This window comes from Anolis carolinensis, chromosome 1 (genome assembly GCF_035594765.1).
Source record: "Anolis carolinensis isolate JA03-04 chromosome 1, rAnoCar3.1.pri, whole genome shotgun sequence".
Taxonomy (NCBI): domain Eukaryota; kingdom Metazoa; phylum Chordata; class Lepidosauria; order Squamata; family Dactyloidae; genus Anolis; species Anolis carolinensis.
In genome coordinates, this window is record NC_085841.1 from 71,148,858 (window position 1) to 71,162,926 (window position 14,069).

Genomic DNA, 14,069 nt, shown 5'->3' on the forward strand with positions numbered 1-14,069 from the left:
AAAAAAAAATTATTGCTCTCCCTCTAATTAGGACTTTGTTTTTCTTTTCTTTTTGTTGTATCAATCTGGAGGCATGGATGATGGGTTGTGTTGTCAAATTTCGAGGTTGCGGGGCCTGTACTTTTGTTATTTTGTGAGTCGCCGTGATGCCATCACTCTTTTATATATATAGATGGTGGACAGTCATTCGGAAATCCACACAGTCCTTCTCACAATGTTTTAGGTAAAAAGCATACTCAGACACTACTGTAGCTACCTGTTCCTTGATATGGCACTAAAGATTTGCAGACATTGATATAATATTTCACTGCAGAATCCGTTCTCGAAATTGCTTCCCAGTTTTCCTTGTGTCGTGTCAGAGAAGAGAGATCATAAGAGTTGCCAGCACTATCTCTGGAACAAAGCAAAGGAAACATGATAAATTTACTGAAGGTAAAGGTTTCCCCTGACGTTAAGTCCAGTCATGTCTGACTCTGGGGGTTGGTGCTCATCTCCATTTCTAAGCCAAAGAGCCAGCATCCAAGGTCATGTGGCCAGCATGACTGCATGGAGTGCCGTTACCTTCCCGCCGGAGCGGTACCTATTGATCTACTCACATTGGCATGTTTTCGAACTGCTAGGTTGGCAGGAGCTGGAGCTAACAGCAGCCGCTCCCGCCGCTCCCGGGGTTTGAACCTGGGACCTTTTAGTCTGCAAGTTCAGCAGCTCAGCGCTTTAACGCACTTCGCCACTGGGGAACTGAAGATCTATTTGAAAACTACTAAGAAACAGTAGAAGAGCACCAATAAGTCTTAACAAAAGAACCCAAGCCAAATTTTCAATGCCCCGATTGCTTTTAAATGTACAGCAAGACTTATTTCAACATCTGGAAAAACACAACTTACTTATAGGAGCAGTCAACTGATCTGAAAGGTGGGCATGCCAAAGGAGTGTGCCATTCAAACATATAGGTGCAATCTTCAGTTTCTTTCAGGAACACTGGCTAAGGAAACAAAGACCCAAAAGAACTCTGTTAACAAATGCAATCCTACATAACATACTTCAGTCTGGAAAAACACAGCTCAACCTATCTATTATTCTAAACAAGTGACAGAAGACAAAACAGTAGTTATTCACAATGCAGGTTAAAATAAACGACTGTTCCAGTCAACTAGCACCAATATTGGATGGACTGTTGTGCCGTACAAATCTTGACATTTCTCACTGGATGGCAAAAATTCAAGCATTTCTGCCGTTGCTGTGCTTATTTCTCCCTGAGCAGGCTTTCCTGTTGAACATATTGTGTCTGTAACTATGATGATACTATTTAAGGAAGCCATAAAAAAGCTAGAATGATGTAACTGCTGGAGTGCTTCCCAAGCTTAGGAGATCTACGTTCAAGTGAACTGTGTGTGAGGCACAAAATTTACTCTGTGACTTTGGGTCAGTCACTCTCTCTTAGCACTAGAAATACACCTATTGTATGAGAAAAACATAGTGTAGTGCCGTGTATAGAGTCCTACAGACTGCCTTTATTGGATCAAACCTTTAGAATTTGAAGACTCTAAATCTGCCCTGAGCCTCTCCCCCCACCCCTTGCAGGGAGATAGGGCAGAATATAAATAATGTCTTATTATTAAGATGCCTTTCATAGGAGAAGCAGACCTCATCCTCTTTGCTCCTTCCTTCCAAGCCAACCATTTACCACTGCCACAAGTGAAGACAAGAAGAACATGTGTGTGGAGTCTTTGGTGCCCCCAGATATTTCTGGCCTATTTCCCATCAATCCTGGCCCTTAGTTATGTTGTCTGGAGATGATGGGTATCTGGAAGTACCCGTGACAACCAGACAGCTACAGTTTCTCCATCCTTGAAGAAAAAATAAGGCAGGTATGAAGAAAGTGCAGCCCTTATTCCTTTCTATTGAAATTCCCAAAGCCCTATGTATACACATAGATTTAATATCTGTAAGTTCTCAGTAACCTGAGTGAAGAAGACTATGAGCCTATTTACATGATGACATAAAAAATAATAGAGAGGAAACAACATACATCTATTAAGTTGATCATGAACAGGCCCTCTATGTAAACATGACACCTGAATTCCAGAGATGTAGTCAGTCTTTCACCTTCCATGTGAATACAGTCTGTGTAAAACATGGCTGTGTAAAACATGGCTCTCTTGTTCCAAATGCCATCAGTCCCAGCCAACCCGGAAACAGCAGTATGATGGCCATATGCATTCCTAAACACTGGAGGCTCAATTATCTCATCTTCTCATATACAGCAATATTGGCATACTATTTATTTATTTATTTATTTATTTATATAATCACATTTGATGAATTGAGAAGGAGTCACCTTGTACTTGGCTTACCTCCAAATTTGGATGGGAATCACAATAGAAAAATATGGCTGTTGAGCGCTGGTATATTTTGTGGCAGGTCTCTCCACTGGTGTAATTGATTTTGATTAATCCATTTTCAAATGTCAGTTTTGTTGTCTGCAAACCTAACAGAAAAATATGTCAGTGTATTAAATTAAGTTACACACACACATAAAAAGAATACAGTCTGGCACTAATAATATTCACTAAAAAATCTAAGCTGGCACACATAAGAAACAGGATTATTTTACTTCTCTGTGAATCTCCAGTTTCCTAAGACTAACAAGGGAGCTGCATTTTAAAAGGACAAAGGAATAAATTTATTTTCATCAGGGTGTATAAACCATATTCATCCCTAGGTTCTCCAAGGTATTGCTTCTTAAACTGTGGGTCCTGGTCCCAAATGAGATTCCCTTAGCTCAATCTTGGGGTCATGAAAAATTGGGAACAGTATACAAGTTTTCTGAGCATCACACATTTACACCAATATGTTAGCAATGTTTACTGTGGACTCTGCAGAAAATGCTTCAGATTTAATCTACAAAAAGGGAAATCAGCTTGTTTAGCAAGCCTTCCAAATGCTGATTTATTTATTCAGTAAATTATTATAATTATATTATGTTTATTTATATCCCACTTTTTTTCTCCATATAGAAACTCGAAGTCACTCATAACTAAAAGCATTGGAATGCAACTTAAAATATACAAATATTAAACATCATTAAAAGCATATAAAATCATAGCAGCCCCTCACTATCTTAAAAACCTTCTTCTTTAAAAGCCTGCCTGAATAAAAAGGTTTCAACCTGCCGCTGGAAGGACAGCAGGGAGGGGGCCTTTATGGCTTCCCTGGGCAAGGAGTTTCAGAGTTGAGAGACATCCACGGAGAAAGCTCTCTCTCTCTCTCTCTCTCGTTTTCATCAACTGAGCTTGAGATAGAGGTGGGAAATTAGCTAGGAAATGTCTCTAGCTAATTGTGAATGTGAGATAGAATGTGAGTAAGACTTACAGTGTAAGGTTTTTTTCACTGAAATATATTACTGACAACCCCACTGACGAAGATCAACTCAAATGAGCTATTTTTGGGTTATAAGCAAATGATGAGTTCTCCTGTTGCTTTAGATTTAGGAAATGGAGGGGAGGAAGGTTACAACTATCAACATCCTCCAGTGGCACAGCCAATTCCATACAGGGTCAGGAATTCCCATAACCATAGTCCAAAATATTACTTCTTCTAAGCTCTTACTCTTACACTAGCACCTAAAAATTCTAACAATGGTACAATGCCCAAAAACAACCCCTCTATAGCACTGGACTAAACAGGTAAATTATTATTAAAAGGAAAGTAAATGTGTTCCTGTAACACACCTTGATTCATCTCTATCCTTAAGGAGCCACAGAACAGAAATAATGTCCAATAGTAGACAAAACAGCCTTACCTGCTATTTTCTTAAAAGTTGGGGTTTGCTTCTTAATTTGACATGAAGACACAATATCAGTAGCTTGGTTAGGTGGTTTGCAAATTCCTGTTGGTAGTCCATCACAGACTCTGAAGACGTAGTCATATTCATCAGTGCTCACTTTTATATCTGTCCCACTAAGTGACTTCAGGTCATAAACATAACCATATCTTGGGTCTTTCACTTGACAGTTATCACCTTAAAGATTCAGAAAGGTAAAAGAAAAAAGAAAACGTAGGATTCACCTTACATATACAACACTTTATGCTCAATTGTACAGCAAGATCTATTTAACTAATGAAAGAATGATTTCCCTAAACAGAATACTGACTTGAGATAGTCAAACAACAATTTACGTATATATTAGCATGTCACTGCAATGTTACTAATCATCAAAAGAAATTTTCGTAAAAGAAAAATAATGCACATGAACTATGGAAAGGTACAATGTTTAAGAAGAAGCAACTGAGCACTAAGTGCAAGGGATGTCTCAGTGGTAGCAACATGATTTTGTAAGGCTTTCCTCAAAGACGTAGAGCTGGTACCTTTACTATTAGTCTCTTGATGCCTACCAAATTTATTCAGCTATTTTAAAACTTAATTTTTGACCAAATGGTGCAGTGGTTCTCAACCTATGGGCTCCTAGATGTTTTGGCCTTCAACTCCCAGAAAGCCTAAACACCTGGGGACCCACAGGTTGAGAACCACTGGGATAATGCTATTTCTCTGGCTCAAAGATCTTACTGTCCTTTTAGATTCAGTAAAGTTCTGTCATTTTGCAAATATATATATATTTCAAGCCTCCCAATTAGTGGGCATGATGCCAGTTCTGCTACACAGTTGCCATGGATAAGATGGATTTTGACCTGGATTCTATAAAATGCCAATATAAGACATATTGTTGTCATAAAACAAAATATACAACCCTACTAAAAACCATAAAAATTAAAATCAAGTTTTAGTCTATTCCATCAGATGGGTTCAAAGTACCAATGGTCAGAATATCAGAGTGGACATGGCCAACTATGAAGAGCTAGGCAAAGGCTGATAACAATTCTTCTAATATTAAGACTGACCATTTCCAAGTCAGCCCGCCTAACGAAAGGGGGCTCCAACTGCCCCCATGCCCTTTAGGAGTCTTGGGGGCATTTTGATCTGAAGAATTGGGTGGTTGGGGATGATGTGACCAAAGAACATTGGGGTACATGTATCCTAGAGTCTGGACTATGCCAGACTCCAAGCTTATACAACTGCTACACATAAAGTTTGAAAGATCCTCTTGGATTTTTATCAGCTGTGGAGGATGTTTTGGTCTGGAATGCACATCCAGATGTTTTCCACCTAAGCTACAATTTCAAACTTTTGTGAAATGTCTGCCTGCAGAAACTGTTGAACTACATACAGCTGTTATACTCTTGCAAATTAATAAGTTGTTTTCACATGTCCAACCTATTTTGTACTTCATGTGGCCATGATAGCTGCAAGATTCTTAAGAGTTTTTGACTAAAAAGTAACTTTTCAAACTGTAATCCAGAATTATAGTTGACAGGAGATAAAGAGAGAGATGGCTCAAATCAGAAACTTTCTGCAATGGACTTTTCCTCTTGTATCCCAAATGTGATATACTTTTAATTAATGTACTGCTGAAGGCTTTCATAGCTGGAATCACTGGGTTGCTGTGAGTCTTTCAGGCTGTATGGCCATGTTTCAGAAGCTTTCTCTCCTGACGTTTCGCCCAGATCTGTGGCAGGCATCCTCTAAGATTGTGAAGATGTGGGCGAACAGTCAGGAGAGAAAGCTTCTGGAACATGGCCATACAGCCCGAAAGACTCACAGCAACCCAGTACTTTTAATTATCTTTATAGAAAATAATTTTTCAAGCACTCATACTTGCCTTCTGCTCTATGCAAAGGACAAGCTGCTACTGTTCTCCAGAGAAAAACGAATTCACAATCCTCTTCATGTTGAAACACGGGTGATCCCTTAAACATAAAGATAAAGACTTACGCTGGCTGTTTGACATCTACAAGAAATTCTATTGATACCCTTCTTATTACAGCTCTGTCTAGAATCCCCTGGTATCATTGCTGAGAAAATCTGAGAAACAAAGAGACGTCTACTGGCTGAATCAGATGCTTAATATAATGAGGAATATATATTTTATTTTATGAAAATGAAAAGGGGGAAATATTAAGCTCCACCTCAGACATAAGCAGTTTTTTCCCCTATGAGCCCACTGCAGCAAATGATTTAGGGTGGTGATGGGAGTAACTGCTCAACTAGCATCAAATGTCAGATATAATGACATGCAGCAGGGTCCCCACTGTGAGTTCTCTCAATCTCCACTGCAGCAGCTTTGTCAGGTAAGAGTCAACTATTTCCCTTTCGTTTACCTGTTTAAGGTCCAAACAATATCTTTTAAAAAAAGGAAAAAAAAAGTCAAGCCTAGTTTTGAAAATGGGAAGACATTGTCCACTGAGTTTGGAGTGGGATGCAGTTAACCAAACTCTTGGTCAATACTGACAAGTTTTCATGTCACAATTGTCATCTATGGAACTAGTCCTGAATCTTTACTGCCATATTTCACACAAGATCCTATGGTATGTTTCATGACACTGTCTGTCAGGGTACAGGAAAAAATAAGACAGCTTCCCACAGGTTGAACTGACCACACAAAACCATTCTAACTGAAAGTGCTAAATACACACATATATACTGGAATCTTAAACAAGAAGAAAGAACTGGTGCCGATATTCACTGCAACAATTGCGTATCCTTGCACACAGAATAGGAAAAAATCAGTATTGCTGCCCTGTTTTTAAGGAAGCTATTATACTTCCTGAGTAAAATGAAATTTGTGATGCTCCCCAATCTTTTTGAAGTCACAAATGGATCAGTGCCACAATAGTCAAGGAATTCTTAGAACAACATTTCAAAAAAGGCAATTTTGTCAATCTCTGTATCACAGTACGAATGATAAAACACTGTTGTGAATTCTAAAGTCTCCAGCTCTTGCCAGATGAGAGAATGGGTAAAAATACTGTATCTAAGTCTACCTTCTAATTTGCCATGGTCTTCTTTGTCCCAATAAATAGAAAACTTCCAAGCAACTGAGGGAGCAAGTAAATAGCAATATCCTAACTCTGTGCACAGATGCAATAATTGTTATTACAATTATTATTTATTATAACTGCAGAATACTACTAATCAGGAAGAGTACTATACACAAGCACAGCTCATCTCTCTTCGTAAAGTGGAAGTCTGAAGGTGCAGAAAACCTGAGGTTCACATTACAGTTATGTAGGACGATGTAAACGATAGATGACGAACTTTCAAATAGCTTGCAAGGCTGCTCAAAGCAGTCAAATTATTACATGGAAAGACATCAGTATTTAGAACAAAACACACAACTTACGTTAGCTTGATCACACTGGAAGATGATACGAGTTGAGTACTGCTGGGTACCTCTGCATTTGTCTCCACTCAAGTACACAATACTAAGGGAGCCATCTGTGGCAGCCTGAGGACTTATCTGAATCATACCAAGATTCTGACCTTTACCACCCGATTTCATACAAGACCCTATTACACCTCCTGCAAGCAACAGAAAAACCAAAAAGAATGAATTGAATATCGCCACCAGAGCCATTCATCAATTTTGCATGCAAGAACAAAGATTCGTCAATATTGTATTTCCTTGCATAACAGTCATCATTGCATAATAGTTGCACTCTCATTTTCAGGGTGATAAAATTGGCACCCTTAGTATTCTTCGCATAATAGTTACACCCTTAGCTGACTCGAGTGAAACAATTATGCAAAGAGGGCGGATGCGTGAGCATGTGAAGCCTCACCCATCCTGAGCCTGCCCCCTTTCCAGCTATGAGCTTTCACTCAGCTGGCAGCCAAGTGTAGTCCCATAGCTGGAACTATTTTCCACTGTACAGGTATAATAGTCGTAGCAGCCAGATTGCTAACTGGGTGTGGCTGCAGGGAGTGTACAACTCTCTTGCAAGAGCTCCACTGGCTGCTAACACATTTTCAGGAACGATTCAAAGTGCTGGTTCTGACCTACAAAGCCCTATATGGCTTCAGTCCAGGTTATCTGAATGACTGTATCTCTTTCTCCAAACCTGACAGACATCTATGATCAACTAAAGAGGGCCTTCCCTGTCACACCACCCACACTAGTGTGTTTGTTAGGGAGAGGGCCTTTTTGGTGCCTGCTAACAGATTGTGGATCTCACTCCCAAGAGAAACCAGGATGGCCACATCCCTGCTTGCCTCTGCAGGCAGGTAAAAACCTTTCTCTGCCAGCAGGCATTTGGGGGATGATGAGGGGCAAGCTCCTGGGGATGTTCTGGGTGGGTTTTAAAAAGTAATTTTAATTGTATTTATTATATTTTCTCTGTATTTTAACCTAAATCCACAGAGTACTATGTAAAAGGGTTTTTTTTCAAATTTATATTCACTTTGCTTTAAACTGTAACCAAATTGTCTGGTTGCTAGAAGCCTTGAGTCCCCACGGGGAGAAAGGCGGGGTATAAATAAAGTAAGTATGTAAATAAATAAATATATAGTTCAGTAGTTCACTATAAACCAGTGGTTCCCAATCTTTGGGCTTCCAGGTGTTTTGGACTTCAACTCCGAGAAATCCCAGCCAGCTTACCATTGTACAATTGTTATATGTGTGTTTTGTTGTAAGCCGCCCTGAGTCCCCTGTTGGGTGAGAAGGGCGGGATATAAATATTGTAATAAATTGTAATAATAAACTGTGAAAGCTGAAGTCCAAAACACCTGGAGGCCCAAAGGTTGGGAACCACTGCTATAAACCACCCACTAACAGCCACCATATAAATTCTCATCCTTCCCTAGTAAAGTATAAAACCTGATTTTAAAGCTCTATTCCAGAGGTATGATAAAATGAACAAATAAGTTATTTTGCATGAAAATCTATTGCACATCGTTATTTCCATGAGAAGATTAGTTGTTTCAAAATTACTTTATATTATATGCAGCCATCACCATTTTTATGTCTAATCAAGATTCAGAAATTGTTTTATTAAATTCACTAATACTTGGAAGGCCTCTATGTTGCAAATTAAACTAAACAGAATTTTATGAGAAGATGCTCCTGCATGGAATTATGTGAATTCCAAATACTCTTGCCTACTGCACATTATTGTTTATTGTAACCTATTGTACTAAAATGCCCCCAGAAAAGGTGAACAAATTTGAATGAATTTATTACACTTACCTGGGCATCCTGGAATGTATGGAAGGGGTTTACAAACATTCAGATAGAAAGTTCTTGTTTTTGCCTCTTTAGATGTATCCAAGGCAACCCATGGCTTGTTATCTCTACTCAAGTCACTCAGGTCATATTCATTGCCAGCAGAATCTTTAAACAAATAAGAAATAATACAATGCTTGATTACTGTTTTTGCTACTGCTTTTTCATGTTATTCCTCAGAACATTCTATTCTTCAGACACCAATGATCTTTCTACAGAAGTCATAATCTCACTTGCATTTACTTACCAGTAACGTGGCAGTCAACTGGTGCAGGTGGGCAGGCTAGGGCTGTGTGAAATTCAAAGAACGTATCATGAATCCTTAGAGCTGAATTAATCTCTTCATGAACAAATGTGAGTTCTCCAGGATAGGACTCATTGCAGATGAAGGTAACAGTAAAAGTATCATTAGGACCTGAAAAATGAAAATAAAGTGTGAAGTCAAGGTATTCAAGAAGGTCTTTACATTTCATTGTATTTGTACATGGTCTCAGCTATGTCCTTATTCTTGTGGTACTTGTATCACCAAATAAATTGTTTGGTTTCTCAGAGTTACAGTAAAAGACCTCTAATGAAGGATATCAGTGCAATGTATGTGGCAGTTAGATGATGACAATAATACATTTCATTTGTTACCCACCTCTCCTAACTGCTCAAGGCCAGGAACATAAAATACATATGATAAAACACATAGATGAAAGTACATCATTATAAAAACATCCATCAAACACAAGGTACAAATCAACATATAGTGGTAATAGTATGTAAATTCAAAACTCATAATTCAGAATTTACTAGGTAGGCCTGCCAGAAGAGATTCATCTTAACTTGTGTCTTAAATTTTGACAGCTCATTCAGCTGTCCAGAGCTCTTCCAGCAGGTCATTCCATGGTCTTGGGGATGGCCAATGAAAAGGTACTCTGGATGATAGAAGCCATAATGCCTGCAACAAAGACTATGGGAAAAACTCCAGCATGGACCTAATGGTAAATAAAGTGCTGAGTAAACAATTAGCATCACTTTTTAGTCTCTCTGAATGCCTATTACCATGGTCATAAAGGATGAGGTCTACTTAAAACTCACAGCTGCTTGTAAGTGAACTACATTTTACAAAGCTATTCCACAGCTTTGAAGCTAGGTATTGAAATGGCAAGCACTGTCCTAAGCAACAAAGCAACCTGAAACTGCCTGCAGCCGGTGTTATAGGTTTTCAGTATCCACAGATTTTTATGCATGAATTCTATCTTCAATGCCTTGAAAATGATAAAAGAAAAAACAACCCAAAAGCAAACCTTGATTTTGTCATTTTATATAAGGGACACTGTTTTACTGAAGTATTACATAAAATAGGACTTGCATGTCCATTAGTCTAGAATGCAAAGGGTATCTTGAAACCAAACCACAGTGGATATCAAGGGCCCACAATATTTAAAAAAAAACCCTTAGGGAACAAAAAAGCTACCTCTGTATGTAAGAGACAGGTATCCTTCTGTAGAAAGTTGAAGAGTTTTATTAAGCTTCACCAAGCGAATGTGTTCCAGATTCTCTGCTTCACATCCACCAATAGAATCATTTGCAGGTGTACTTTTAGCTGTGCATCCTTTTGCTGGTCCACATATGTTCATCTAAAAGAAGTAACACAACCAGTATTAAATTTGTTGGCCTACAGAAAATCCATTCACTAGCAAAACAGCACAATTTCAGGTCCTGCCTTTTCCATCACAGACCCATGTTCATTTGTTCACTTGTGTACAATGACCTAAACTTGCCAAAGCCCTGACTTGGAGAGCCTAGAGACTGAATTTATGAGCTTGTGTATGCATATAGTACATGCCCTACTGCTAAGCCAAAACCCTTCTTTGTCTATTCAGATGTGACTTGCTTTGTTTACAAATATCCAACTGAAATTACTAATTTTGCATTCTTAAGAATACAATGATCTATACTATGAAAAGAAAAAAAATACCATATAGGTCTTCCCAATTCCAACGGTTACATATACGTCATCTATAGCTAATGGCTCCAGATTATATACAAATCCAGTGTTGGGATCCTTCACAGAGCAGCTCTGCAGCAAAACAAACAGAAGGAAACAATTTCATCAAAAAGAAACACATTAAGACAAGAAATGCATTCTCAGAACAATTACACTATGTAGCACAATTTTTGTTCTGGGAGGGCAAGTGGGAGGTCAGCAAGAGGGGGGTGGACAGGCAAGCAACAGCATTTGATAATAACAGAACTACTGGTGTCCACACAGTACTAATGGTTGGATAAGCACTCTTGAATTATATTCTGCTCTTCCTACATCTGACACCACATAGACCATACATACTATGTCCCATTCCTCTACAATCATGAGGTAAAACAAAGTTTCCAATGACACGGTCTTTAAGAAGAAAAGGATTTCCAAGTGTTACTCTCAATTTAAAATTATTCAGAAGGAAGGAGATATAAAGACTCTTAGTTCCACTTCTGCCGCACACATGTGTGAAGGTTTACATGCAGGATGATATTCTTCCTGATAGGAACTGGGATTCTGGATGGGAATGGTCCTCCAGCCATGGATCTGGAATTGCTAAAAAGTTCAGGGGCAAGGGAGGAACTGTGAGGCATTAATGGGAACCTGATGAGCACAGACATGTTCCCTAACACCTCACCTGTGCATCACCTTCTGTTGTCGTCACTGGACAAGCAGCTTCAGTCTCCCACAAAAACGTAGCAACACAATCTTTAACCTCTATGAATCTCGGGCTGCTATTCTGGAAATACATGGAGATCAGGAAGTTACAGCAAAGAATGAAGAAATAGACCACCTTCACAAAGCACTACATAAGTGTATTAAGAGTCTGCTGTCTTTTGGACACAATAATTTGGGACGGCAAGACCTGTTGTGCTGGCAAACAGGTATTCAAGAAGAACAGCATATTCACACTGATTTATTGCCAACTGCATCTCTTTATAAAATTATGTGACATTTTGAACAGTAAAGGATCAAATATGTACTCAAACATGGTGGGACACTTTTTCACTATATAGGTCCCCAAGGCTAGCTCCCAAGATGTAGTACTTTCCAAACAATACTACCAGATTTCATGTAGGAAACCATTCTAAAAATGGTCAAATTCAAACTGGGGGCTGTAATAGACAATGCAGTGCCCACAAATATTGTAGTACTGCAACTCCCATCAGCCTTAACCAGCATGGCTGATAGTCCTGGCTGATTGACCAGGGCCTGCCAGCACAAAATTATGCTAGTTTTAAAAACAATACTGGTCAACATATTTTGGTGCCTCAAATGTTAGCTCTATCCACTTTAGTTTTTGAGATACAGATGCCATCTTCCAGTCGTCATCTGCTCACCTATAAGAAATCATGATAATTATATCTAACAAACTAGAAATGTGGTCTATCCAATGCAATTTTCTGAACTAGCACCCCAAATAACCCCAGGAACAGGTCTAACAATCAAGGCACTGAGATTTAGTTGTTGCTGTTGCTGTTGGGCTGTGGAATAACTCAGATCACGGATATCAGGAGCCACAAGGGTGGGCCCTAAAACTGCATCCAGCCCATGAACTGTACTTTCCTACTCTGCATCAGGTAATTATTAAAATCATTTCAAACAGCATTGGTTATCTATATCTGTCTTGTAAAACAGCTCATACTTATGTCATTAGACAGCATTGAAATTCTTCTTAAATTGCTGGTCTGTAGAAATGTCCCTGTAATCCCAATCTCAGTGAAACAAAAGCCGCCCTGAGTCCCCTTGGGTGAGAAGGGCGGGGTAGAAATGTTGTAAATAAATAAATAAATAAATGTCACAGGAGGATGAGAAGGTGATACTCTAGTTACTTACAAGAGTTCCTTTGGAGCAGGAGAGATGGACGAGGCTTGAGAAAGGCACACTCTTATTATCTGGCCTGGTGCACAAAGAGCCATCAGTATAGTTCAAAAGGATTCTACCATGTCCTTCAATAATGGGACGCTTTCTAGCAATCCCCAAGTTACTATTAGAAACTGAAGAACCTGACTGAAATGAAAAAACAAAAGTCATTCCTGAGGCAAATATTGTTCAATTAAACAAAGTAAGGTTTCATGTTCAATCATTGTTTCAAAATAAGCAGAATCATGTTTTGAAATGAAAATGATAGATGAAACTCAATCTTATTTTAGGAAATTTAACACCTTGCCTATAAAATTACAACCAAAATCAGATACAGAAGATGTAAAGGGTTAAGGAAAAGAACTTGAGATTTCAAAGTTCTAAATATGAGATTCAATTTACAGTTTTTTTCATGAGCTGGATATACTCACACTTTCCCCACCCTGATATGTCACTTCACAGACTGATGCCCATCTATGACATCCTGGAATAGGGTTCAAGGGCCGACAGACATTTATATAGTATTTTTTGCGCTTATCTGGCTCAGAATTGTCCATTGCAAACCAATTTTCACTTTTGTCTCCAAATAATGACAAACTGAAAATATAAAAAACAAACCTCAGCTCACACATATCCCCTCATATTTAATAATGTTAAAATTATCAGGATCAATCATTCAGAATATATTGCAACCTTTCACTCTATTCATCTCATACTACTGCAAGAATACTACACATTCAGAACATCATAAAGCACAGATTTAGAAAGAGACATACTATCAGAATTGGAAGGAGGGCAATAGGTCATCAGGTCCAACCCCTAGCTCAGTGCAGGGTTCTACATTCACAGCATCTCCAGCAAGTAGCTATTCAGTCTCTTTCCAAAGCTTATTATGACCTCAATGCAATTGATTCCACCGCTGACTTCTCTTATTGTAAAGAAGTTCCTTCTAAATGTCTAATCAAAATCTACTCTACTATGAATTCAAACCATCAGACCTGGTCCTAGCCTCCAGAGGAGCAGAGAACAGGCCTGTCTCTTTCTCTCTGTGGCAACCCTTGCGGAAC

The 14,069-nt window shown here is 38.8% G+C and overlaps 1 protein-coding gene across 1 annotated transcript in view; it reads right to left on the reverse strand.

Annotated features, from left to right (window-relative positions):
• Positions 1-14,069, reverse strand: part of igf2r (insulin like growth factor 2 receptor) — a 100,652-nt gene that overhangs the window by 49,564 nt on the left and 37,019 nt on the right. Inside the window, exons 18-30 of the mRNA XM_062976611.1 lie at positions 13,434-13,599; positions 12,976-13,149; positions 11,777-11,878; positions 11,083-11,184; positions 10,579-10,741; positions 9,364-9,531; positions 9,081-9,224; positions 7,239-7,417; positions 5,718-5,805; positions 3,803-4,021; positions 2,355-2,488; positions 885-982; positions 257-393 (exon numbers count right to left, since the gene is read on the reverse strand). Coding sequence (XP_062832681.1) covers positions 257-393; positions 885-982; positions 2,355-2,488; positions 3,803-4,021; positions 5,718-5,805; positions 7,239-7,417; positions 9,081-9,224; positions 9,364-9,531; positions 10,579-10,741; positions 11,083-11,184; positions 11,777-11,878; positions 12,976-13,149; positions 13,434-13,599 — 1,874 coding nt within the window. The remainder of the gene's footprint in view (positions 1-256; positions 394-884; positions 983-2,354; positions 2,489-3,802; positions 4,022-5,717; positions 5,806-7,238; positions 7,418-9,080; positions 9,225-9,363; positions 9,532-10,578; positions 10,742-11,082; positions 11,185-11,776; positions 11,879-12,975; positions 13,150-13,433; positions 13,600-14,069) is intronic.